Genomic DNA, 25,416 nt, shown 5'->3' with positions numbered 1-25,416 from the left:
CTACTAAGGAAATCTCCTCAAATAAAGTTACGTCTTCAGCCCCTCCTTTCTCGAACCCGCCAATCCAGTTGATCCCAGCCATGTCCAAGAAAAGCTCAGATTTTCGGTTTCCCCAAACCCGGGCTCCTTAGTAGTACTGAGCTGGAACTGTTGTGGGCTGAGGAACCCACAAACAGTCCAGCGGCTCAAGGAGATTCGAAAGAAGAAGACTCCTGATATCACCTTCCTGATGGAAACAAAAAATACAGAAGAAACAATTAGAAAGGAACTCCACTGGTTGAAAGAAGAAAATAATTTCATAGTTTCCCCACATAGTTCTGGAGGTGGAGGTTTTCTCCTCAGCTCGAAGAAAGATGTGGATGTTAGAGTCCTTTCTTCATCACAAAACTTTATTGATACAAAGATTATCTCTAAAGGCACATCCTTCCTAGCTACCTTTGTCTACCGTGAACCAGACCACACAAAGAGGAATGCATTCTTGTCTACTCTATCTGCCCTACATCCTGAGCCCAAAGGACCATGGTTTCTAACTGGCGATTTCAACGAACTAATTGATAACAGTGAAAAGAAAGGAGGCCCAGTTAGAGCAGAGGGTATCTTTGGAGCCTTTAGGTCCTTCCTGTCTGAAAGCGACTTATTTGACCTTAAACACTCAGGAAACTATTTCTCTTGTAGAGGCAAACGAGGAAGCCATCTAGTGTGTTGTCGTCTGGATAGATCTTTCAGCAACCCTGAATGGACATAACTCTTCCCCTCCTGCTGTTGTCAATACCTCAAGTATGAAGCCTCAGATCATCGCCATATTCTCTCCTACCTATACACCAGAAGGAAGAAAGGGCTTAACATATTTCGCTATGACAGACGCTTGAAAGACAGCAAAGAGATTAAAGCCTTAGTGAAAGATATTTGGACATCGTGTGCGTTCCTTGGAGTAGAAGCTAGATTGGCTCTGTGTAGAAGAGCAATCTGTAAATGGTGTAAGCTGTTCAAGGAAAACAGTAGAAAAACAATTGAGGATCTTCGAGAGGAACTGGAAACACAAATGACAAGTGATATACCAAATGAAGACAAGATCCTAGAGATAAATAAGAGCCTCCTAAAAGCTTATCAATATGAAGAAGCTTACTGGAAACAAAGGAGCCGTCAGCTCTGGCTAACACTAGGTGACTCGAATTCAGGCTATTTCCATGCAGTCACTAAGTCTAGAAAAGCAAGAAATAGACTCTCCGTGCTAGAGAGATATGATGGAGTACCTCTCTTCGAAGAAGAACAGCTATCGGCTCTAGTTTGCTCCTACTACGACAAGTTGTTTACAGCAAACCATAGAGATAACAATGAGGATATCATCTCTCGGTCCCTCAAACCTTGCGTGAAGCCATAATGGAATAACTCCCTCATCATAGACCCGTTCCCTGCTGGAATTAAAGATGCTCTATTTGCCATCCACGCAGATAAAGCGCCTGGTCCAGACTGCTTCTCTGCGAGTTTCTTTCACACCAACTGGGAAGTAATTGGCCCCTCCATCATTTATGAGATACAACGCTTCTTCTCAACTGGTATTATGCCCCCTAGTTTAAACGAAACCCATGTCAGGCTGATTCCTAAAATCCAAGGTGCAAAGAAAGTTGAAGAGTACAGACCTATTGCCTTGTGTAATGTATACTACAAGGTGATCTCGAAGCTCCTATCACTGCGCTTGAAACCAATCCTTAAGGAGATCATCTCAGAGAACAAGTCTGCGTTTATCCATGGTAGAGCAATAACAGACAATGTGTTAATTACACATGAAGTGCTGCAGTACCTGAAAACCTCACAAGCAAAGAAGCAATGTTCAATGGCAGTTAAAATGGACATGTCTAAAGCCTATGACCGTGTTGAGTGGGATTTCATAGCACAAGTAATGTCGAGGCAAGGTTTTCACAGCAAATGGATAAATTGGGTGATGCAATGCATAACATCAGTGTCTTATTCATTCCTAATCAACAACTCAGTCTATGGAAAAGTTCAACCTCACCATGGCATTAGGCAAGGAGACCCGATCTCTCCCTATCTGTTCATCCTTTGTGGTGAAGTCCTCTCATGCCTGTGCTGATTAGCCGAACTCGATGGATCTATGAAAGGAATTCGTGTGGCCAGAGGTAGCCCTCGTGTCAATCATCTGCTCTTCGCAGATGATACTATGATGTTCTGCAATTCTTCACAGGAGAGCTGCCTCGCCCTAATCCAAATCCTACATAATTACGAAAAGGTCTCAGGTCAGAAGGTCAACATCTCCAAGTCTTCAATCACTTTCTCAGTCAAAACACCACAAGAGAAAAAAGACTCAGCAAAAAGCATCTTAGGCATTGAGAAAGAAGGAGGAGCATGCAAGTACTTAGGTCTGCATGAGCTCTTTGGGAGGAAAAAAAGATTTATTTACCTCGATAGTGGATAGGATCAGACAGAGAGCCTCCAACTGGTCGACTCGATTCTTATCTTGAGCAGGCAAGCTCACTATGCTCAAAGCTGTCCTCACGGCTATTCCCACCTACCCCATCTCATGCTTCCAACTTCCTGTAAGCCTCTGCAAAAGAATTCAATCTACTCTTACTCGCTTCTTGTGGGATAACTCAACATACAAGAAAAAATGTGTTGGGTGGCCTGGGATAAGCCAACCAAGCCCAAAGCTTCAAGGGGAATCGGACTACGAGATATTCAACTATCCAGTCAAGCCCTACTGGCTCAAGTTGTGTGGCGAATCCTAACCTCTCCTAACTATCTGCTTGCAAGAGTCCTTACCGAAAAATATTGTCACAAAAGGAGTTTCCTCGACGCTCAGCTCCCATCTGTCTGCTCGCATGGCTGGAGAAGTATTTTCCATGGCAGGGACCTTCTTAAGGAGAACCTGGGAAAAGCCATCGGAAATGGTCATAATACACGTATCTGGAAAGACTCATGGATCTCTCTCCATGAATTCACAAAGCCTATGGGGCCAATTCATGAGTCTGCACTCGATCTAAGGGTCTCGGACCTTCTCACTGATGACCTCCAATGGAACAAGATAAGAATTCAACAGTTCCTACATGAGTTCAGCTCGCAGATCCAATGCATTAAACCAAGTAAGGTAAGGGCAGAAGATGTCTTTGTCTGGCTCCCCCTTGATACGGGAATTTACTCTACCAAGTCATGGTACAACACGCAAGCGAAACAGTGCTTGTCTCCGAGCCGTCCTCTTGCAGCGCCCACTCTCTCCCAACCAAACCTGGAATTCATTTGGATAAAGGATGTGTGGTGAACTAAAACAAGCCCGAAGCTCAAGATCTTCATCTGGTCCATTATACAAGAAGCCTTACCAATTGGAGCAGAGTTACAAAGAAGGGGAATGACTTCTGCAGCTCTCTACCCCCGCTGCAAGGAAGTTGAAACAGCGATGCATATCTTTTTCCTATGTCCCTTCGCTAAAGAAGTCTGGAACTTCATACCTCTCAAGTCAACAGTTCACATAGCTGAGGACATAGACTTCAAAATCGCAATCCTTTGATTCCAACAAGCCACCTGTCTCCCCCCGACAGGGATTCGATCTCCTATCCTCCCTTGGGTATGTTGGTCCCTCTGGACAGCCAGGAATAGGCTCATCTTCGAAGACAAGATCAATCATCCTGTGGAGATAGCAACAAAAGGCTTACCAGCGGCCTAGAATGGGATCAAGCTCAAGAAGTAGAAGGATCAAAGACCAAGTCTCACCCACCAATCGGTCTTCCACCACCGCAAACGGAGGACTCGAGACCCGTAAACCCTTGCTTCATAGACGCTGCTTGGGACGCCTCTTCAAAGAGAGCAGGTACCGCATGGAATTTGATCGGAGATCCCCCGCTTCTGACCCAGTCAGGCTCCCAGATCTTTGAATCAGTTAACTCCCTTCTTATGGCGGAATCACTCGCCATAAGGAACGGCATCGAGATCTTGCTCCAGTCCGGAGTGCATGCAACAACGATCTTCTCAGATTGCCTAACGCTCATCAGAGCAATCACCACCAAACGCCAGATCAAAGAGATCTATGGTGTCCTCCAAGACATCGCCAGTCTCTCCTCACGATTTGCCTCTATCAATTTTCAGTTCATCTCTCGTTCTCAGAACAGAAAAACTGATGCTTTAGCTAAACATGTCTTAAAAACCCATTGCTGTTTTCCTTCTATTTAACCTAGGCCTCGGACCCAAAACTCTTTTTTATTTTGCTTAATATATCCACTCGTTGCTAAAAAAAAAAAGAACAGTAAAACACACAAAATTCTAAACATCCAATAACTGGTCGCCACGTATGTATGGTTAGCAATCCCGCCTAAATGGTAAAAAAACAAAGATATTAACATTGAGAACAGAAAGTTCAAAAAAAGAAAAAAAACATTGAGAAGCGGAACCGTCTTTTATTTCAACCCTAATCCTCTCTCTCTCTCTCTCTCTCTCTCTCTCTCTCTTCCTTCGTCTCTCCCCCACAGAAGACAGAACAGCAAACCCTTGCTATGGACAACAGTGACCTCGCATCCGATTCAGGTTCGAATCTCTTCTTCCTTTTCATCTCTTTTTGTCTCCATAGAGCTTTCTCTTCTCATGATTTTGTACGGATGTAATACCTAGTTTTCTAGGGTTTATTCTAGATACAGTTTCTTTTTTAATGTTCAAGTGTTCGTCTGTATGCATGATAGTATTCTGATACTGTTTCTTTGTTAGATATGGTGAAGAATCAAAACTTGGACGATTCCGAGTATGATTTTGAGGACGACGATGAGGAGGAGGAGACAGATGTTCATAACGCTATGCCGTACTGGCTTCAGATCAATCCAGTCACCATCAGGAAGGAAATTCTTAAGATATACGAAACACAAAAAATAAAGGCCAAGAAGTTTCTCAAGGACTTTCAAGGGAAGCTTACACTCTCATACGAATGGATTCTCAGTGGGAACGAATCAACCAGAGATTTCGTCTGTTTAACTGCTCATTTCATTGACGATAACTGGACCGTCAGGCACTGGATCTTAGGGTTCCTTACCGGCGCTTTGATACCTCTAGACGACATCTACGTCTACCACTTCAGGAAAGCTGTTCAGGATTTCGAGATTGAGAACAAAGTCTCTACTATACTACTCCCTAACCGTTACGGCTTTGACGAAAAGAATGTTGATGCTACCAGGAAGTGTATGGATAGGTCGGTTAACAAACCGGTTTTTGTGGTCTATTGTTGTTCTGATCTTTTCCGGTTAATGGTTAACGATATGTACAACGAGTTTAGCTGGCATTTGTACGAGGACGTTCGTATGTTGGTTGGATGGGGAAGTTTGTCATCGACCAACTGGAATGTGAGACTGTATCATCTCCAACAAGCTGTTGATATGCAAAAAGAAGATGCGTTTTCGAAAGACGAGATTTACGACGATTATGATAAACCTTCTGAAGAAGAATGGGTTAAGATTCGGACGTTTTGTAGACTCGCTGGTGTGATCCATAAGGTTGCGGAGGAGATTTTTGAGGGTGGGTATTCAACGTCTAATGTCTACTTCCACCTTCTTGCGGAGTTGAAGGTGATGCTGAAAAGAGAGGTTGATAGTGGAGGTGGTGATTACTTTGTTGGGAAAGGTGAGAAGGTGTTGAAGTTGTTTGATAAGTATTGGAATGATATGTTTCTTGTTTTGGCGGCTGCTTCTGTGTTGGATCCTCGGTTTAAGATGAACTACATTGATTTTTACTGCTCAAAGAAGGTGGACAGTGATGAAGGGTCAAAAGCTGAGGCTGTTTTGGATTATTTACGTGATGTGTATGCTCGTTATGCAGCTAAGGGTATCTATCACAAACCAATATGCCCTGTTGCTACAGTTGACTATGAAGAAGAAGAAGATGATGATGAAGATTATGGTGATGAGGAAGAGAAGGAGAAGCCTGATGCATACGAGGGTTTTGTGTTGTTTAAAGAATATCTAAAGTTTGAAGGAGGATGTTCAAGAGAGTTTCAAGAATCAGAACTTGATTCCTATCTCAAAGAGCCGGTTTTGGAGTGGAACAAAGACTTCAAAGCATTGGAATGGTGGAGAGAAGAGAGTCAGAAGTATCCTATCCTTTCGCGTGTAGCACGTGACATTCTCTCCATACCGATCTCACGTGCAACGTCGTACGATGCTTATGTTTCGGAGATAAGAGAGCCTCCTGAGTATGTTCTTTCTATGGATGCTAAAGCTACTAACGCCATGGTGTGCGGCAGAAGCTGGTTATCGCTCATACCAATTTGATGTTGATGGAAAAATTGGTAAGATCTCCTTTTTTTCTCTCCTTATTAAGAACTTCAGATGCTTTTCTAGCTAGCCTTCATGAAACTTAATAACACTGTGTTTTCGTTTCCCATTTCTATATCAGTAGTATTTATTATTTTTTTGAAGAGTTATTGCACAATCGTATTCTTGTTGAGACTTGAGAATCTCAATGACAACTTTGATGCCCAATTCTTACGGATTGCATAAAGAATATAATCACCAGAGATTGTAACATGTTATAAAGGTTTCTAAGCAAGATAATAAATACTTCACAACAAAACCTTACGTTCTCTTTAGGCCTTTGAGGCCATCTTTTCAATAATCTTCATCTGCATTTCTTGAATTTCATATCATCTGTAAGTCTTCACTTTGTATATGGTTCAAAATATCTCTCCTTCCTTTGATACATATATCTTCATGAATTGGTTGGTCACATTCTTATGTATATACAATTACAAAACCATGAAATATCAATTATATATTTTGAATTATTAGAGTTCTCAGTGACTATGATATGTTACCCTAGTTAATTAGCATAACTTTCTTCATAATCAAATCTGGTAGAGAAAACCAAATACAATCTAATATGATTTCACTATTTGATTGATTTTTATTGGTTTATTCATAATATGGTCATTTGGTTCAGTAATTCCCGACCAGCTACGTTTCCTTATATCTCTGTTATGCTTCTGTTAATCACCATGTTTCATGAATGTCGACCAAAAAAATATTAATCGTCAACATATTTGGAATTAAATAATAGTATAATACTGTTGATATACAAATCTAGAAAGACACTGGTCAATTCAGCTGTCGCACTAAGAATGAAAACATAAAAAATAATTGCGTGATTTCTTTCACACTTTAAACTAAAATTTTGTCATAAAAAAACTTTAGTCATCAGATCACTAAAAGGAACAAAACCGGGTCAACGTTTCATTCACATCACCAAGATAAACATGCCAAATAGGAGTATTTGATAATAAAATAAAACTACTGTAAGTATTATTTTTCATTTAGTAACTATTTTTATTTTCAACTATACCTATTTGCTTAAATCAAAATAAATGTTTCGTTTTAGTCACTTTTGCAATCTCTGAAAAAATTCAACAACCTAAAATCTATTTTAATTGGTGATACACACAAAAATCTTATCCCGCTTATTGAATAGATAATTATATAAAATTAATACCACAAGAAAAAAGTGGAGAAAATTAAGGTGAAATCATTAGTAAGCAATCGCTAATTTGGATGCTTCTTGATAATTTTGTTATAAAATTGCATTTTATTAGAAGTCACTAAGCGTAAAATGTGTTTAAGTAATCAAGTCCATGGATATTTGTCTTAATAATGTGGACATTCCTAAACAATAGAGAGAAAGAGAGGAAAGTATCTTCTATATAATTTAATTGCTAATTAGGAGCAAGCACTCCTCAAATCTAAGAAACCACATAGCCGCTTCTTGCACACTCAAGGCAATGGCTTTCTCTTTCGTCACAAGAAACGTGTTTTCAGTCCTTCCTCTTCTCGTTATCCTAACAATCACCCCTCAGTCTTCATCTTTTTCTCCGACTGACAAAGTCACAACGAAACTACTTAACCAACTCTGCGCAAAACCGCCAATTGATAACATTACTTTCTGCGTCTGGCAAACCTCTTATGCTATAACCGTAGCTCTCGACCTAGGTGGTCTTGTCGATATGGTCCTCGAAAAGACGCGAGTGTTTGGCAATATGAATCTGTCGGCGATGAAAGAGTTAGCGGCGGCAACAACGACTGATCCGTATCTCAAAAACACATATGAGATTTGTGTGATAGATTATGAATTAGCCGTTACAGCGATCGAGGGAGCTCAAGTGTTTGCGAGGTCTAAATCCTACGCGCTAGTACCTCAGGCAGCTTCTAAAGCCTTGGATATCATATCTTCGTGCGAGGCTGACCTTAAAGATCTGAAAAACTTGGGTGCTTATTCTATACGCAATTCGGTGTTTGAGAAAATGTGCAACATTGGTAACGGTTTCTCCAACGTTTTGACGTCTTGATTCTTTTATGTTTCATTCACCTGCATGATGGTAACAAACAAAAGAACTATTAAAATGTCATTTACTCTTGGTGTCGCAACTTATATAATAAAAATAAATCCATAGTCAATGTGATCTTGTTTCTATTAGAAACAAAATGTTTCACATCGGTAGTTGGAAAGGATCATAAGCAATATATAAGATAGATGGGTTAATCCACTTATCACCGATTGGTTTTAGGTTGGAAGTCCATCTAGCTTAACATTGTATCAGAGCCCGATCCATACAGTCCAACCTGATCCACATTGATCTGGCTCAAAGTTGGCCCATCTTTGCCCGAACATTCCGAAATTGACGGTCAAAGGAGTCATCATCTCGAGGGGTATTAGATACAAAGTATCCCACATCGGTAGTATCCAAACTATCAACTGAACCAAATATGAGAACCTTCAACCAAACCACACAAAAGGTAAAACCTCATGCTCCTCGAGGAAACAACAAACAAAGCAGGGCTAATAGCAATTTTATTATGTTTAACCATATGCACCAGGAGTGTTACAAAAAAAAAAAACACTATCGGCACCTGGAACTCATGTTCATTGAACATGTCGATCCATTCTTTCGGAATGAGTAGAATGGGTCACGTACATGTGTTTTAGTTTTAAAATTGTTACATACCCAAAATTAATATGAACCACCATCAATTTCGTTAAAACTATGTTCAAATTCGAATCCGAAAAACTAAACAAAATCTGATCCGAAAATGTATTACTGAACCTGAACCAAAATTAGTTAGATATTCAAACAGATTCAAAATTTTAGTATCTAGATAAACGAAACCAAACTCAACCCAAACCAAACTTTTTCACGTATTTGAATATACATGAATATATTTATATACTTAAACATAGTGATTATTTTTATATTTAATTTCTAAAAATATCCAAAATATATTAGATGTTTTTAAGTTTTTCAAAATACTTGGAAATATATTCAAATACTTAAAAATACATTTCTAAAATAGCTAAACGATATTAAAAATACCAAAAATACTTAAAATATCTATTGATTTTCTATCCAAATATTTAAGCTAAACCAATTTTTATGTTACGTTTAAGTATTTTGTCATACATTATTAAAATTTGAATGTTATATATTATTTTATTTTTAGATTTTGAGAAATTTAAATTTTATATAAATATTAATTTTTAAAAAGTAATTTAAACGGGTTATCCAATTCTGAACCGAACCCAAAACAAAATTTATAAATACATGAGTAGGGCTAAAATATGTAACACCAAAAACAAGAAATCAGAATAAACTCAAACCGAACTATCCAAATGTTCATCTCTAATCAAATGTAAAACATGTTATCGATAAAAAAAATGTATATTATTTCTAATAATAAATTACAATACATTAAAAAAAAAAGCTCATTCCGCGCCCTGCGTGGCTTGTCATCTAGTTATAGTAAAGCCCATATTGGCCCAGATTCATTTAAACAGATCGTGGTCCAGCTCATGTCGGGAACATATCTTGTAACCCTCAGAGGAGAAAGATAATTTATTTATTTTTCGATAAAGAAGCACCTTGCTAATCAAGCAAAGAAGGGGCTGACGTCTATGGCCGATCTTCCAAAGGATTTGGTAGAGGAGGTGTTCTCCAGGCTTCCGGTGACATCTCTGAGAGGAGCAAGATCTACCTGCAAAAACTGGAACACTTTAACCAAAGATGAGAGCTTCTTCAAAAACCACATAGTTGAACAAGCATCAACGGAGTTAACGGTTGTCATGGTGATAGAGTTTCGAGTTTATTTGATGTCCCTCATTCTCCACGACCGCCCATCGATAACCTGTCAAGGTAAACTCAGTAGCCTTGACAATTCAGATCGAGTTGATATATCGCTAGTCTGTCACTGCGACGGTCTACTGCTATGCATCGCAAAAGACTTCGCTAGCTTCGTTGTCTGGAATCCATACATGGGCCAAACCTTGTGGCTCAAGCCCCGAAGTCCTCACCCTAGACTGGACTGGTACTCCTAAGCTATCGGATACGTGGAGAATAGCAAATCATCATGCCGCAAAATTTTGAGATTTGTTGATCCTCTCGGCAATGAATTTGTTGAGTATGAAATCTACGACTTAAGCTCTAATTCGTGGAGGGTTCTTGATGTCACTTCCGACTGGCATATAGATTTCTATGCACGTGGCGTGTCTCTCAAGGGAAATACTTATTGGTTTTCTCTAGAAAGGTATCCAGCTAAACCAGCAGTTGGAGAACCATTCAAGGTTGCTGATTTCTTGATTTGTTTTGACTTTACAACCGAGAGATTTGGTCCGCGTCTTAGCCTGCCCTTTCACACTGGGTTTGAATGTACGGTATCTCTTTCTAGTGTTCGAGAGGAGCAGCTTGCCGTGTTACTTCAGGTTGATTACTTGTTGCGTATGGAGATTTGGGTTACAACCAAGATTGAGCCTGAAGAGGTTTCCTGGAACAAGTTGTTCTTTGCAGTGAATATGGAACCATTCTTAGATTTTCAGTTTGGAATGTCACAAGGAAGTTTCTTCCTTGACCAAGAGAAGAGAGTCGTTGTGGTTTTTGATAAAGACACAGATATGTGTTTCACTCGCAACATATATAGCTTATGTCATTGGAGAGGGTGGATATTTCAGACAAGTAGATCTCGTAGAAGCTGTAGAATATCATCGTCCTTTTGGGTGCTCATATGTTCCAAGCTTAGCCCAAATCAAGCAATGAGACAGACCAAAGCGGAAAAAGAATATGAACAATACGTTATTTTTCAGTCAATCTGCAATACTCAATATCTCTGTGTTCTTTGTTCGGGAGCTTTCACATCTCTATTCTTTGGTACTAATTTGCTTCATCGCAACATTATATAGGTCCCAAAGACTTAAGAAACAAGTCACCACCACAATCAAAAAAGTAATAAAAGGGGAATATGAGCTCCATTGAGCTTATCCACCTCAGCATGGAAAATCAACCAATGAAAAACTTTTTTTTGCCACACGAGTTGGACTAAGAAGATTGTTGTGTTCTGGACTAATTATTTGTAATTGTTCTATGCTATGGGCTCTTCTACTGTTGTGTAATCAGGCCCAAACGTAGTTAGGTTTCTCCTCTTTTTCGATGTCTAAGCTCCATAGAAGAATCTCGTGCCTTTTCAGACATCTCCGAATCTACGAATCTGTAACGGCTTCATTTATCCTTCATCTGATACATTAATCTTACCATTAACTATGTTTGAACCACTCCCCTCACTCTCTCCCAGAAATCTAAGGTAACCGATTGAAGCTCTGGCTATAAATGTGTTCTTTGCCGATCGTTGCCTCTCCCACTTTTTCATTAAAAATGTATTCGGTTTTCATTTAACCTGAAGCTTTTTTTTTTTTCAGATTCAGTGCTCCGAGATATTACCAGAGGATTCCATCAGAGACAGATCATAATCGGTATCCGTTTTTAACTGATTTCCCTGAAGTTTTAGCCTTCGCCACTGATCATCGGATGTCTGTTTTTTGGGTAAAATGTTCTCTCCTTGTTTTAAGTTTATCTTACCATTTGATGAACACTATGAATACTGAATAGAGAATGAACCATTTATATTAATAGTTTTTTTTGGGGATCAAATATTAATAGTGTTTTAGTTCTATTTTTCTTAAGGTATGGTGTTTTTTGACCTGGCAGATATATCTGAAGAGGCTAATGTTATTGCTATGAACCTTAACAAGAAAAGTGAAGCACATTCTGTCTCTGGTTGGTGGTCTACAAGAATAAGGTAAACCTCTTGGCGCCAGTTTACATTGTAAAACAACTGTTTAAGGTACCTTACTCCAAAGCTCAGGTTTCCATCGCAGTTCAGCATATTGGACATACTCTTCTCTTGAACCATGGGTGCGTCTTTACTTATTCCATTCCTTAAGCCATGTAATTTCCTATGGAATATCCTTAATGTTACATTGTGTGATGCAGACCTGACGTTGAACAGATTCTATAGATAAATGCATCAATATAGTTAGTCTTCCTTGCTTAGCATAAACGTAACTTTTCTTTCAGTATGATTTTTTTTCTTCATGCGTAGAAAACTTAACTAATCATTTCAGAATATTTGATGGTGTTTTTTCAATTTTGCTTTCCTAGCTTTCATGTGACCTTTGTTTTTTTTCTTTGCAGGAAGAGCATGACTGCTGCTGTTTGTCACACATATAGAAAGAAATGTTGGGGTGTTACAAATCCAGATTTGATTGACCAAGTGAGGTACTGATAAAAAAGGTTTCTCACCTTATTGGATTAAAATTTCATTCATAATTTTGTATACCAATCAATTTTTAAAATATATAGATTGTCTTCATATGTATAATCCATTACTGTTAAATATCTTATGTAATTCAAATTTATCTTAACACCCCCTAGCTGATCACTGAGCTAACAGTTATCATCATCACTTGATTGCTTCTGATCAAGGTGCATCTGTTGACATTGTGCCATCTCTAACATCTCACAAATGAATCAGTACCCTTACAAAAACATGGAATAACCATCTCCCCTTTTTCGAGTGTGGTTCTAATACTTCTAGGCTCATGCGGTCTTCATGAATGATATGAACGAGTTTGTGATTGATTCGATGGTATGTTCTTCCCTCTCTGTTAGTAATATATATACTAGCTCCAAGGTCTAATTTAATTTGGTTCATTGTTATAGACACTAGGGCCGGCGTCCGCGCTGCGCGCGGATTACATGTTTAATAAAAATCAGGTGAATTAAAATTGTGTGTTTTTTGGTTTCTGAAAGGATAAGTTAAGTTTTGTTTTTTTATACAGGGGAGAAGTTCGAAACGGTGATCATTTTTTTTTAAAAAACAACTGTAAGTATGAATAATAAATAGTTTTGAGGAATTCGATATTTGAATGAGAAAATAATCTTTGTGTGTGACAATTTAATTGATGTAGGAAGTGGTAACGTAAATGTTTTAAAAGTTGACTGGTGGTGTTTGCTATGAGGCTTAGGATAGCAGTTTATTCCTCTTTTGGAAGCGTTGAATGATATCAATTTCGTTGTTAAAGTAGAAGCGCGTTCCAGGTGTTGCTGTGAGTGATAGTTTTTCTGAAAAAGGCAAATATTTGTTAGCATTTAGTTTTTTGTAAAGTTTATGTTTAGTTTATTACCTTCATGTATCCGTGGAATGATACTTGTGATGATTACGACTTGTTTTTTCCTTGTTGATATGCGATTTAACTCTCTGAAATTAGATGCCTCCTTGTCCCATAAAGTTAGACGTACCAATTTCGATCTACAAATAATTATTGTATTAGATTTTGTTTAGTTGTAAACCAATTATTACTTAATAAAAAGTTTGTACCTGTCTAAACGTAATCCAATGATGATTTTTGAATCTGTGTAGTGGTTATATAAATCACTTCCTTGGATGAGGCAAATGCGGCCAACAACATCTGTAGGAATAATTTGGTTGTTTGGAAAAAAAATTAGGATTTATTTTTGTGTGAGAGAGTTTTTGTTTTTTTTTACCTGGTAGGAAGTTGGTTTCACTTGCTAAGCTGATCAACTGGGTGTAGCGTTGTGGCCGGAATATGTATGAAGGAATCGGTGCAATGTTTTCTTGAATCAGTGTAATAGTTGTTGTTTCTTTGATATTGATTATGTATGGTTGATCGGTAAGCCTGTAACGTTGGTTATTGGGGAGGAGATTAAAATATCTAATGTGATAAATTTTTCCTTCTTCGAAGCGTTGGTACATTGTGTCAGACGTAGAAATAGGTACCTTCCCCTCCATTTTTTGTTCCTATTTAGTGGTTAGAAGCAATCATTTGAAATATAGTTGGAATAATTAAAAATATGAATTTTAGACAAACCTGGATGTCAAGACATATGAAAGTTGTCCCTAGGAAAGCATCTTTATTTTTGTGATTTGTGATGGGCCAGACCCTAAGGATCCTAACGATTATTGGATGAGGTTCGAGGGTGTTGTCCTAATTGCTTTGATCTTGTGGTGCATGTGCTACATAGATAAGAATGAGAATTAGTATTTTTTTGGCAATTTTGTTTAAATTTTTTTTTTTGAAGTGAACATAGTTAGGGTGTGTTTTTTTTAAGTATTGTCATGGTTTTTTTTAAAGTTTAAGTAGGCTGGGCCATAATTATAGGTGGTAGTAGTAAATTTGTTGGGTGGGTTTGATAGTAGAATTTAGTTTTTTATAGAAATTTACAGGGACTGTGTGTGAAATGAGGGGGTTTTGTTATCTTGGGCGTACTATTTTAAGATCAAAGGGAACTTAGGCGGTTTGCACATTGTTATAGAAAACAGTTGAAATAAAAAATTGTCTGAAATAATAGAAAATGCAAAAGAAAATAGTTTGAAAGTTGAAATAAGTAATGGGATGGGCTGGAAAATTTTTTAATCTGGCCCAACAGCAAAGAGACGGAGACAGCAATTTCGTGAGCGAAACCGGTTAACGGGCTGGGCTGCAATTACGATTTGTTGGTCTGGGTTACCAGTGACGTGGCAGAATGAATGGCTGAGAATATTTTGCCTATGTGGCATCCTTTATAACATCCAAAATTAGTAGCTTTTATATAGTGGGATATTGAACATGTGCATGTGATCACTATCTAAGTCTGAAAGTGGAGGTGACAAAACGTGGCGATGGAGTCGTTGCAAATTGCAGCAGGACATAGAGTACAATACTGTTGATTTCTTCATGAAGCTTCTCCAGCCCTGAGAATGCCGAATGTTTTTCTTGGTTGTGGTTGGTGCCTGGAGGGACCGGCACCAAAGCGATATTCAGGTTGTGATTTTATGAGGTGATCTACCCTGGAAGATATCGTACCGTGTCATTTTATTAAAACATCACAAAGTTTTATCTGCTGCCTCTTTGTTTGTGCTTGCTTTTGACCATCACCTTATATGCAGGAGCACTTCACATATCGATGATATTTGTTTAGCTATGTAGAGATCTTTACTCTTTTGGTGATATTAGATCCTTTAATTATTTATTTACCAAAAACCTCTTTATTCGAACTGAAATGAACTAAAAGGTCATCCACTCAGTCTTTCATGGAAGCTATTTATAAGCATCAAACCATTTAATTAGAAAGAAAACAAAGACAATTTTAATGGCTCCGGAGAAGTGTCCAATATAAACACAGATTCCATTCTACTAAGAAGCTATAAAATAAGGAAGAAACCTATTAAATATAAAATCGAGGAATGCTTTGAGGAATTTAAGTAACAAAAAACAAAGGTAATTTTTTCAAAATGATGAAATCTCTGAGAGCTATTGCCTTCACTAAATCATTACAAAGCACTTCTATATTCAGGCAGTTCATGTCTTGAGATGGGCGCATATTCGACATTTATCTTTTTATGAATGAAGCAAAAAAATCCATTCACAATATGACCCCTACAAAAAGAATAAAATCTTATCAAAAGAGAAAATATCTAATTGTTTTTGAAATTAGAAAAACTAATCCAATTATATATAAAAATTATGTTTCATCTCATTCATGAGTAATACACTTAAGTTTAGTATAAAACTTAATTAAAAATATATTCAGTATAATTTAAATTTATTTATGAATAATTGGTCCGCAAGATTTCAAAATATTTTAAATTGTTTGGCCTTAAGTAGATCTATTGAAAAAATGTATGTATATCAAAATACAATATTGATGGTCAAATGTGTATATAAGGAGGCTGTAAATATCAAGCTAAGCTTGACCATTTCAATAGAAAACCAAACATTTAATATTCTACAGCCAAACAAAATATTGATCAAATTAAATCAAAATTTAAATTTGTTAATATGTTTTAATCAATCAAATTAGTTTAGAAGCAAAAAATTTAAAAATATATCCACCACACATATAAATTAATAAATAATAAATATTAAATCAATGTAGTAAAAATGTATATTAGGATATCTTATAGAAAATCCAAGTCAAACTTAAGAATATATACATGCCAGTGATGCCACAATATTAATAAAAATTTATAGATAACGATTTTAAGATAATAAATAAACATGATTATTTAATTTTAGAATCATTTAGGTTAATTTGTACCGAGTTAAGCTCCAATAGTCTTAAAATATTTAGCTCAAAAAGCATATATTACTATTTTGTTTACATAGATTGGTCCCGGTGTGTTTTAGGGTTAAGTGAATTTTGGTTTGGACTTTAGTCCTAATTAATTTTTTTTTAAAATTAAAATCATTATAAGAATTTTTAGTAAAATATGTTAATAGCTTTATCCGATTAGCACTTAAAAAATCCGAGAAGATAAAACATGTTAGATTAGCTAGAAAATGTGATTTAATATTTAGTTAATGAAATTTTTGAATAAAAACAATGTTAGAATCACACTCATAATCACTAATAGAATACATTTAGATATACCACAGTACAAACATAAAACTTTAATCACACAATTAAGAAAATATATTAAAATATTACACATAATCTCATGCAAATTGAAGAAGAGGACGTATTTCCATTTAAAAATATAAGTGAAATGAATAATGAAAATAAAATAGTACAATATCATAAAATATAGTTGATAACAAATAAAAATTCAAACACGTAAGAATTATAAGAAAGTTCAGATGTTAACAAAATAAATATAATCTTAAATAAAAATAACCTTAGAAAACAAATATTTATATATTAAATGTAAAGGTTTTTCAAATCTTTTATAAAATTAAAATATGTTTAATATAAATTTATTTTGTTTTAAATTCATCTGCCCGTAGGACGGACCAACCCCTATATTTCTTAAATACAAAACTATAGACTAATTATGTGTGTGGGCAAACAACACACATAAGAACATCTCCATTATGAAGTTTTCAAAATTTTAATTTTAAAATTTAAAGGCGTTCTTTTCCAAAAACAAAACTTCAAACTTAACTTCAAAACTATTTGTATTTTATACAAAAAAAAATACGTTTTAGAATAATAAGATTCATAACTAGTCACACCGAAAACATATATATATACTTTTCGATTAGGAAGATTCATTAACTATACATCTGAAGTTCCAAAGATTTTAAAAGATGAAAATGATAAAGATGATGATAATAGTGACGATGGCTATGATGATGAGAACTGCGATGGGAAATATTGTAGATAAGACATGCAAAGAGACACCACTGACTACACTCTTTGTCTCTCTCTCTCTCCTCAACTCCGATCCACGTAGTTCCTCAGCTGACATCGTCGGCCTCGGTCTCATCCTCGTCGACAAAATCAAGGTCTCTCTTACATAATCTTTTTTTTTTTAATCAGAGAGTATTTTATGGCTTTGATTTTGTAACAATATAAAGTTACATAGGGTGATTACTGAGCCGGTTGGAGACTGAAACTATTAACAAACAAACATATAATTTTTATAGTTATTTTGGAACCGAAAATATATACATACGAATTACTAATACTATGAGAGTAATAGGTGGATGTTTCATCTCATTATACCCAAGACTTCTGACGATAATTACCAGACCTCTGGTGTTGAATGTTGTAGGCGCTTGGGACAGAGACTATCGGCAGATCAACGTGGCGTACAAAACTAAACCGATGCTTAAGCGGGTGTTGGATGAATATAATCTAAGATACAAGACGATCGTAGAGGCCAACGTCCACACAGCCATTATTGCTATAAAAGGAAACCCTAAGCTCGCCGAGGATGCAATTGTCGACGCTGGCCTTGAAGCCTCCGTCTGCGAAGGAGGGTTTCCCAAAGACCAATCTCCTTTAACCGATTTGACCCAGAAAATGGCCAAGATCTGTGATGTAACCAGAGCCATCGTCCGAATGTTTCTCTGAACAATCCTTTTTAAAATATATTAAAATAACAATAACAAAAATATTCCTCGAAGCTGTTATCTTACTAGAAAAATATGTTATGGAAGTGATAATTAAATTGATAAAACCATCGATCTAGACTTTACTTTACTTTAACCGGATAAACAGAGTCAATTAAGGTCGTTCTCGTACCTTGATTTCTGCTAAACTGGTAATACCAACATTCACGGGATACACCAACATTCACGAGGCAGACTGACTAGAGAAGGCAGCCCCACAATATATACTTCTGTTATAAGTAAAAAATATTTAAATCAGATGAAAAGGTAGTATAGTGTGAAATGTATCATGGTATCTTCGTTTCATGTGGAGCGACTCACAAAGGGCCTAACCTATTCACCAATACCAGTATACCACACAACATCTACTTTTCTTTCGTTCTTTTTTTTGGCCAACAACCACCACATATCCATGTTTACGTATATGAAAATTAAATATTGATTAGTCAATAATATTGATTAGTCAATATACGTATGCCATACTAATACTCACAACAAAGTTTATACTCAACAAAGTTTGTCACGGGTGAAATTGTAAGAACAACTACATAGACCTAATAATCACTATTAAGCAAATCTATCTAAGCTTCATATCGATATAAAACGAGTCATATGTGACATTGTGACGGCACGTAAAAAGCATCCGTCTTGGTTACTAAAAGAAAAACTAAGAGTTGTAGCTTTTAACATTTACTAATATGTAGTATATAACAAATTTAAATAGCAACTATATAAGTCTAGAAACATAGGTAGCTAGTAGCACTCACAACACACAAGTATTAATTTAAGTTATTACACACATCAATATTCTTCTCACTTTCTTTTCAAAATTCACCATCGCCGACGATGAAGAAATCCTCCGCCGTCACATCACAACCGTCTCTATACCTCTTTCTCCTTCTGCTCCTACCGTTGCAAGCTCATTCCTCCGACGACCTAATAGACACAGTCTGCAAAGAGACGCCGTTTTGCGACCTCTGCGAAGCCTCTCTCCGCCCTCTCATTCCCTCACCCTCTGATCCCAAATCTCTAGCCTCCGCAATGGCCAACGTTGTTCTCGGTAACATGACCGATAACTTAGGTTATATCCAATCGCTGATCAGACATTCTAAAGATCCAGCTGCGGAGCGAGCGCTGGCTCAGTGCGCTGAGATGTACCGGCCGGTGGTCCGGTTCAACATTCCTCAGGCGATCGAGGCAATGCAGCGAGGGGAGTTTGGATTCGCGAAGTATGTTCTCGGTGACGCCGAGAAACAAACTGATTCTTGCCAGAAACGGATCAATAGTACCATGGCCGACGATGAAAGCTCGGCGGCTCTTACGGCTAGGAACCAGCTGGTTAAGAATCTTTGCGACGTGGCCATTTCTGTGATTAAATCTCTAATGAACAGTCATTAAGAATCTTTGTTTCCTTCCCAAGTAATAATTATTTATTTGTAAATTATTGACACGATATTTACCATAATAATAATTCACTATAGAAATTGTATGTTTCTGTAATTCTGTTACAGCAGTATTCTTACATTTTTTTAATTTATTTAGTTGGGGAGTATATATGGTGACTTAAACTATCAACAAAAAAAACTAGGAGTTGGGGGTTTTAATATTGGGATTATTGGCCAAATGACTATATTTTGGTGATAAATCAAGGAAGTAGCTATGATTTTGACGTAATTCATTGTCTGACTTTTGTGCTTCCTTCCATCCGGTTATACTCCATCAAGTAACAGATTATCGGTTCCATATTATAAAGTAAACGACGTGGCATTTTCTGTGGCATCATAACAATCACATAACATACGGATCACGTTGTGCAGCTGTATTCAACACATATGATGTAAAGGTATGAATCGAGAGGAGTGGATAACAGTTGTAAGTGTGTCAGAAACAATTATAACCTAACGACGAACTGAAGATGACGACAAGTATATTCTATACCGATTGTATGAGTTTCCATACTATGTACCATATGTGGAATAGTAATATTATAAATGTAGTTCTAAGTAAAATATGGTCTTCATAATTTCGCTACAATTAAAAAGGTACATGATGCAAGGAAAGTACGTAATGCTTTACCCAAAATCAAGCCAAATATTCCATAAATAAATTTATCAACCACACAGAAATAAACTAAAGGCCAAATAGTATGGAAATGTAAACTCTCGGTAAATTACACAAAAGAATATGTAACGTAACCCAAATTTAATGGAATGTGGGCACATTGTGTTTGTTGTACGGAAAACCTTGTGACCTTCTATTTTGGTTAAATGAAATGATGTCAATGTTAACTTCTGATAATATATGTCCGTTATAAGGTGAGTTAACGTTTATGACGTATATAACGTGAGAAGGTCTATTCCATATAGAATACACGATGTAATTTATCTGAAAACTACTATTCCATATAAAATATACTATGTCATTTATATACTAGTTGCATACATCCATGATTGATTTACAAAATCTAATGGGGGGATTGGTAGAAGAACACTTGACACTAAACACTAAACAAAAATTAGGAAAATATGAAAGTCGGATAGTTGGTGACAGCTACTCCTAATGAAAGAGTAGGAGGATCCCACATACTGAAGTCGATTTACTAAGATATTTTCACTGTGTAAATTTAAACAACTGGTGTAGGTTAATGATTATAAATGTGTGTATAGGGTTACGAACACATTTGCACCATCCATTACGAGAAGACTTCTATACTATATACAATGTACTATTTAAAATGATAATATGTGCATACTAGAGCAAAGATTGAGTAACATGAAATACAAAACTAATAGGAATGGTAATTGAACACTTAACAGTAAACACTAAACCCCAAGTTAAGGAAATATAAATCCAATCCATAGGCAGCCCAAATCTTCAGGCAATTAAATCCACATGCCATAATACTGGAGACATATATTTACATTCCTCATGAGCCACATGAAATACAAAGCTAATGGGGATGGTAAAAGAACACTTGATAGTAAACACTAAACCCAAGTTAGGAAAATATAAACCCCAATACATAGGCAACCCAAATCTTTGTGAAATTAAATCCACCTGCCACAATACTCGAGACATGTATTTACATTCCTCATGAGCAACATGAAATACAAAGCTAATATGGCTGGTAATAGGACACTTGACATTAAACACTAAACCCAGGTTAGAGAAATATAAACCCCAATCCACCATAGGCAACCCAAATCTTCAGGAAACTAAATTCACATGTCATAATACTAGAGACATGTATTTACATTCCTCATTAGCCACATGAAATACAAAGCTAATGGAAATAGTAATAGAGCACTTGACAGTGAACACTAAACCCAAGTTAAGTAAATATAAACCCCACTACATAGGTAACCCAAGTCTTTGTGAAATTAAATCCACCGGCCATAATACTGGAAATAGTTGTTAACCCTTTTTTGCCGGTAGGTTCAAAGCATGTCTCAAACAATCTAGTTGGAAGGTCTAACTCATCCATACCAAACCTGGAGAATGAAAAGTAAGAGGGGCAAAGAGTGAGGACGGTTCACACTGTAATATTCAATATAGAAATGAATTATGAATCAAACAGAATAAGAATGGGTAACGAATGGAAAGGCATATGATGTAAAAGTACGATTCCATGTAAAATGGAATAATGTGAACCTTATACTATTCCACTTAACATGACATATAGCAACGAGATATACTGATACGGGCATACGATGAAACATCTATGTATTGCAGATGCTATTCCACAAAATAATCGATATTTCTACACCATGAACTATGCACCACAGAGACAAAAACCCCAATTCAAGCATAACTTAGAATAAGAACATCAGAGAGGGAACCACAACCGACCACAAATTGCAGCAAAGCAAAACATAATAGCAAGCGATAATATCCTCAGTGGAATAGTTGAATGGGATAAGTATACTATTACATTTCAAATGGAAACCGGATTCAAAATATCATACTATGTGTACCGACTGAGCATTTCTAAGCAATGATATTCCACGCATCTTCCCCTAAATTACTACACGACTTATTTCGCATCACCGCTATAAAGATCTGAGAAGAAATTTTAGTAACCATAATCTACGGAGAAACACCGAGAACTTAGTGGGAGAGACTAATTCCGAATCGGGGATGATCAAATTCACATCAGCCGATGATACAGACCTAGAAACTATAACACTTTGATTATGAGACGAGCACCAAATTGAAAGAAAATAAGCACATAGGACGACACGGAGAAGAGAATCTACGACAGAGAAGGAGAACTTACGGGGAGTTCAGAGATCTGAGAAGAATTGAAGGGGTGAAGTTGGGTAGAAAGGGTTTCTTACTACCGCCGTTAAGACCCTAACCAAGAACTGTAATGCCGAAGAAGATTGAAAACAGAAGACGGAGGAGCTGGAAAAGATGTTGATTGCATGCAGAGTGGAGGCGATGGATGAAAGCGGTGCCGGAGACTGTTCGACTGCAGCAAAATTACCATAGAAGTTAAAAAGAGAAGATGTGAAGAAGGGTGAGATAAGAGTTACTTTTGTGGGGTGAATAATTAAAATATTTAATTATTTTTGTATCAGATTGAGCCGGTTGTTTTTAAAGGTATTACAATATTATTTTATATTTCTAACAGTGTCTATAAAATCGTTAGGTTAAATAGTTACACGGTGAATATCGTTTTTTTTTTGTGGTTATAGCCCCAATTTCCTTTTAATATTGGGACCACGAAGCATCCAAAGACAGCAACGCAACAGAAATAATCGACGTTTGATATATACACACACGTGAAATCACATGTTCAATTAATTTCGCACAGCATTAAAAGTGGTCTCTATGCTTAGTGGGAGTGGCTAGATACAGCCACATGGATTCTGTTTCCAAATATATGCTATTTTAATTAATTGATTTCAAATTTCAACTCCAAGCATCACTAGCATGTGATTTAAATATTTTTAAAAAACTATACCGATAATGATGATTTCATATTTTTACGTTTTGATCTCATTTAAGTTTGAATACTTGTTTACATTCTTTTTTTTTTTGTCACTGACTTCTTTACATCCGTTAAAAGACACAAGATCCTAATTTGTATTACGGTTCTATAGTAGCACATGTAAAAAGGTACACCCTTAATAACACAATAGTAATTTTATTATTTGTAACTTCTCTTATTTTCTCAGTTCAAAAAAAAAAAAAACTTCTCTTATTTTTACTTCAAGAAGAATATTACAAAACTATAGTTTCATAGCCGCAGAGAAAGCAGCCGCTTTTGCCCTAAAACTTTATCGGTACGAGTGTACGGTTCACCGACAATGTAAACCGATAAATGGTTTGACCAACCAGTGATGAACCTGTCCAGGTCTATCCCTTTAGTTTATGCTTCATTGTGAAACTCTATTCATCTTCTTTCCATTCTGCAAACCGGAAACCGGTTTTAGTAAACTGCCAGCACAAAAGATACGATTAGAGATTATTTCAGACAAAATAAATTATGATTGCTCTTAACCAGACAAAGAAACAACGACATACTTTGGTAATCTCCTTGCTAAAACCGGACCGGTATAACTTCCACCCGGTTCACTCGCCGACGGGTTTCCCGCATGCTGAACCGACACAAAACCACCATTGGCTTTTCCGGTGCCGGAGCTAACGGCTGCTCTTGGCGAAAATCCTGAATATTTCAGTAAAATCACACGTAAGATTGATTAAAATTAACCAACTATAGCAAAACGCAAACGCGGTTAAAATCAAAGCACACCTTGGATAACGAGGACGAAGAAGAAAATAGCGGTGAGAATCGAGGCCAAGACATTGCCTAGAGAAGAAGCCGCAGACTCAGCTTTGGCCGCTCTCGATTTTTTCAAAGCTCTCAAACGCTCGACCCTCGCGCGTTTCAGCATCGCCAGTTCAGCGATCTCCCTTATCAGTTTCATATCCGCTGCGTCCAGCGACGGTCCACGCGGCGGTCGAGGAGGCTTCGACGCAGATTTCTTGCGTTTCTCCTTCCCCCATCCCGGTTTACTGATCGCACATTGAACCGGACTTGCATCGTTTTCTAACGAACCGACAGTTTCTTCTCCGGTTTTTACCGGTTTGTTATCCGGAGACATCGGTAACAGTGGCTTCTCCGGAGACTTTGCATAAACATTGTCGCAATCAACGATTCCTTTCTCAAGATCAACATCGAAATCGAGACTCATCCCCATGAACTCACCAGATTAAGACCAGAATCGAAGTTCTGAAAACAATCTCTTAGTTCTTGAATCTGTAATCAAGAACAAGATCTGTCCCCAGTAGAGAGGAAAGGACACAAACGCATACGCTTGTGCCGCCTTTAATAGCCAAAGCTAATAAAAAATTGAATTACAGCTAACGCCTTGTCCCCAAAAATAACCAAAAATCTGCAATAATAAAATCACAAACTTTAATTTTCATTAATCGATAAAGGAAATACTTTAATGCTTAATCATAATGCATAATATGGATAATTACCGAATCAAAAATCACATGGTATAGATAGAAAAAAGTCAAAAACATTAAAAGTAGAGACTAGATTAGAGGATTAAAGAGACAGAAAGTGTTTGAAATTTGGTTTATATTTTTATTCAGATACTGTCAAAAGTAGGTAACTTTATAGTGCATTGATTCAAATTAAATGTTTTATGAAAATATATACTTAAACACAGCTGTGTTTTTGCGCTTTTCCGATGCCGTGACTTTTAGGGGGGAATACATTTAAATTAATAAAAAGGAATTAAATAATTTCACTGAATTTATTACGAACCCAGAAATTAACTCAGAACTACTGAGTGATGAGTATATGAATGATGGATGAAAAAAAGGAAAACCAAAAAAAGAACTTTAAAATGTGAACGAAACTGGTGTGAATGAAATAGAAAAATATTTGAAACTTGTTTTTGTACCTTGAAACGAAAGAGAAGGAGACCTAGATCCGATAGTGACGAGATGAGCTGAGAGACCGAGGAGAAAATGGCGGATTACTTGTCCCACTTCAGACCGATTCGTCGAAGTTTCCAAAAATATTTTCTTCAGGAGGAGAAGGAGAGATCGAGATATATAGATGGTATTATTGTGAGATATTCTGGATTTTAACAACGAAATAAAAATTAATAATCTGATAGTTTTAAAATTAAGATAAAAGGACAGCAGATTTGAATTTGAAAACAGATATAGAAATGTATTGTGTTCGGACATGTGTTGGTTGAT

General features: G+C 36.7%; 5 protein-coding genes, 1 long non-coding RNA gene and 2 pseudogenes across 7 annotated transcripts; 6 read left to right on the top strand and 2 right to left on the bottom strand.

The window, feature by feature from the left end:
- Window positions 1-1,561: 1,561 nt before the first annotated feature.
- Window positions 1,562-3,274, top strand: LOC106384346. The gene is made up of 4 exons (XM_013824323.1): window positions 1,562-1,913; window positions 2,097-2,378; window positions 2,485-2,725; window positions 2,866-3,274. Exons 1-4 carry the CDS (start codon window positions 1,562-1,564, stop codon window positions 3,272-3,274), a joined length of 1,284 nt encoding a protein of 427 aa, XP_013679777.1.
- LOC106384347 (zinc finger BED domain-containing protein RICESLEEPER 2-like) lies at window positions 2,763-7,035 on the top strand. Its single transcript, XM_048753133.1, has 2 exons — window positions 2,763-4,530; window positions 4,708-7,035. Exons 1-2 carry the CDS (start codon window positions 4,500-4,502, stop codon window positions 6,255-6,257), a joined length of 1,581 nt encoding a protein of 526 aa, XP_048609090.1. The 5' UTR covers window positions 2,763-4,499; the 3' UTR covers window positions 6,258-7,035.
- Window positions 7,036-7,756: 721 nt separating this feature from the next.
- On the top strand, window positions 7,757-8,320 carry BNAC03G39880D. The gene has a single exon (XM_013824325.3). The coding sequence runs from the start codon at window positions 7,757-7,759 to the stop codon at window positions 8,318-8,320; it is 564 nt and encodes a 187-aa protein (XP_013679779.1).
- Window positions 8,321-9,369: 1,049 nt separating this feature from the next.
- LOC106384349 lies at window positions 9,370-12,578 on the top strand (annotated as a pseudogene).
- Window positions 12,579-13,354: 776 nt separating this feature from the next.
- Window positions 13,355-15,243, bottom strand: LOC106389220. The gene is made up of 4 exons (XR_007321439.1): window positions 14,185-15,243; window positions 13,841-14,114; window positions 13,674-13,764; window positions 13,355-13,604 (listed from the first exon to the last, which is right to left on the bottom strand). It is a non-coding gene; the product is annotated as an uncharacterized LOC106389220 (long non-coding RNA).
- Window positions 15,244-16,475: 1,232 nt separating this feature from the next.
- On the top strand, window positions 16,476-18,543 carry LOC106386500 (annotated as a pseudogene).
- Window positions 18,544-18,729: 186 nt separating this feature from the next.
- Window positions 18,730-19,726, top strand: LOC106385816 (cell wall / vacuolar inhibitor of fructosidase 1). The gene has a single exon (XM_013825715.3). The coding sequence runs from the start codon at window positions 19,036-19,038 to the stop codon at window positions 19,585-19,587; it is 552 nt and encodes a 183-aa protein (XP_013681169.1). The 5' UTR covers window positions 18,730-19,035; the 3' UTR covers window positions 19,588-19,726.
- Window positions 19,727-23,322: 3,596 nt separating this feature from the next.
- Window positions 23,323-25,416, bottom strand: BNAC03G39860D. 2 transcript variants are annotated; one of them, XM_013829430.3, is made up of 4 exons: window positions 25,113-25,416; window positions 23,948-24,590; window positions 23,719-23,860; window positions 23,323-23,631 (listed from the first exon to the last, which is right to left on the bottom strand). In XM_013829430.3, exons 2-4 carry the CDS (start codon window positions 24,393-24,395, stop codon window positions 23,571-23,573), a joined length of 651 nt encoding a protein of 216 aa, XP_013684884.1. In that variant the 5' UTR covers window positions 24,396-24,590; window positions 25,113-25,416; the 3' UTR covers window positions 23,323-23,570. The 2 variants fall into 2 exon arrangements, with proteins under 2 accessions (XP_013684884.1, XP_022555285.1); XM_022699564.2 differs by lacking the exon at window positions 25,113-25,416 and adding an exon at window positions 24,682-24,848.

The sequence above is a fragment of the Brassica napus genome, chromosome C3 (genome assembly GCF_020379485.1).
Source record: "Brassica napus cultivar Da-Ae chromosome C3, Da-Ae, whole genome shotgun sequence".
Classification (NCBI taxonomy): domain Eukaryota; kingdom Viridiplantae; phylum Streptophyta; class Magnoliopsida; order Brassicales; family Brassicaceae; genus Brassica; species Brassica napus.
This window is presented reverse-complemented; position numbering and strand designations above follow the sequence as displayed.

What these genes read in the sequence shown, in the direction of transcription:
- LOC106384346 (XM_013824323.1), top strand. Translation starts at nt 1,562, where the DNA reads ATGCCCCCTAGTTTAAACGAAACCCATGTCAGGCTGATTCCTAAAATC. An exon ending in ACAAGTAATGTCGAGGCAAG is followed by an intron (nt 1,914 to 2,096) that starts GTTTTCACAGCA and finishes TGTGCTGATTAG; the next exon opens with CCGAACTCGATGGATCTATG. An exon ending in GTCAAGCCCTACTGGCTCAA is followed by an intron (nt 2,726 to 2,865) that starts GTTGTGTGGCGA and finishes TTTCCATGGCAG; the next exon opens with GGACCTTCTTAAGGAGAACC.
- LOC106384347 (XM_048753133.1), top strand. Translation starts at nt 4,500, where the DNA reads ATGGACAACAGTGACCTCGCATCCGATTCAG. An exon ending in TGACCTCGCATCCGATTCAG is followed by an intron (nt 4,531 to 4,707) that starts GTTCGAATCTCT and finishes TTTCTTTGTTAG; the next exon opens with ATATGGTGAAGAATCAAAAC.
- BNAC03G39880D (XM_013824325.3), top strand. Translation starts at nt 7,757, where the DNA reads ATGGCTTTCTCTTTCGTCACAAGAAACGTGTTTTCAGTCCTTCCTCTT.
- LOC106385816 (XM_013825715.3), top strand. Translation starts at nt 19,036, where the DNA reads ATGAAGAAATCCTCCGCCGTCACATCACAACCGTCTCTATACCTCTTT.
- BNAC03G39860D (XM_013829430.3), bottom strand. Translation starts at nt 24,395, where the DNA reads ATGGGGATGAGTCTCGATTTCGATGTTGATCTTGAGAAAGGAATCGTT. An exon ending in CTTCGTCCTCGTTATCCAAG is followed by an intron (nt 23,861 to 23,947) that starts GTGTGCTTTGAT and finishes TGAAATATTCAG; the next exon opens with GATTTTCGCCAAGAGCAGCC. An exon ending in TTAGCAAGGAGATTACCAAA is followed by an intron (nt 23,632 to 23,718) that starts GTATGTCGTTGT and finishes TTGTGCTGGCAG; the next exon opens with TTTACTAAAACCGGTTTCCG.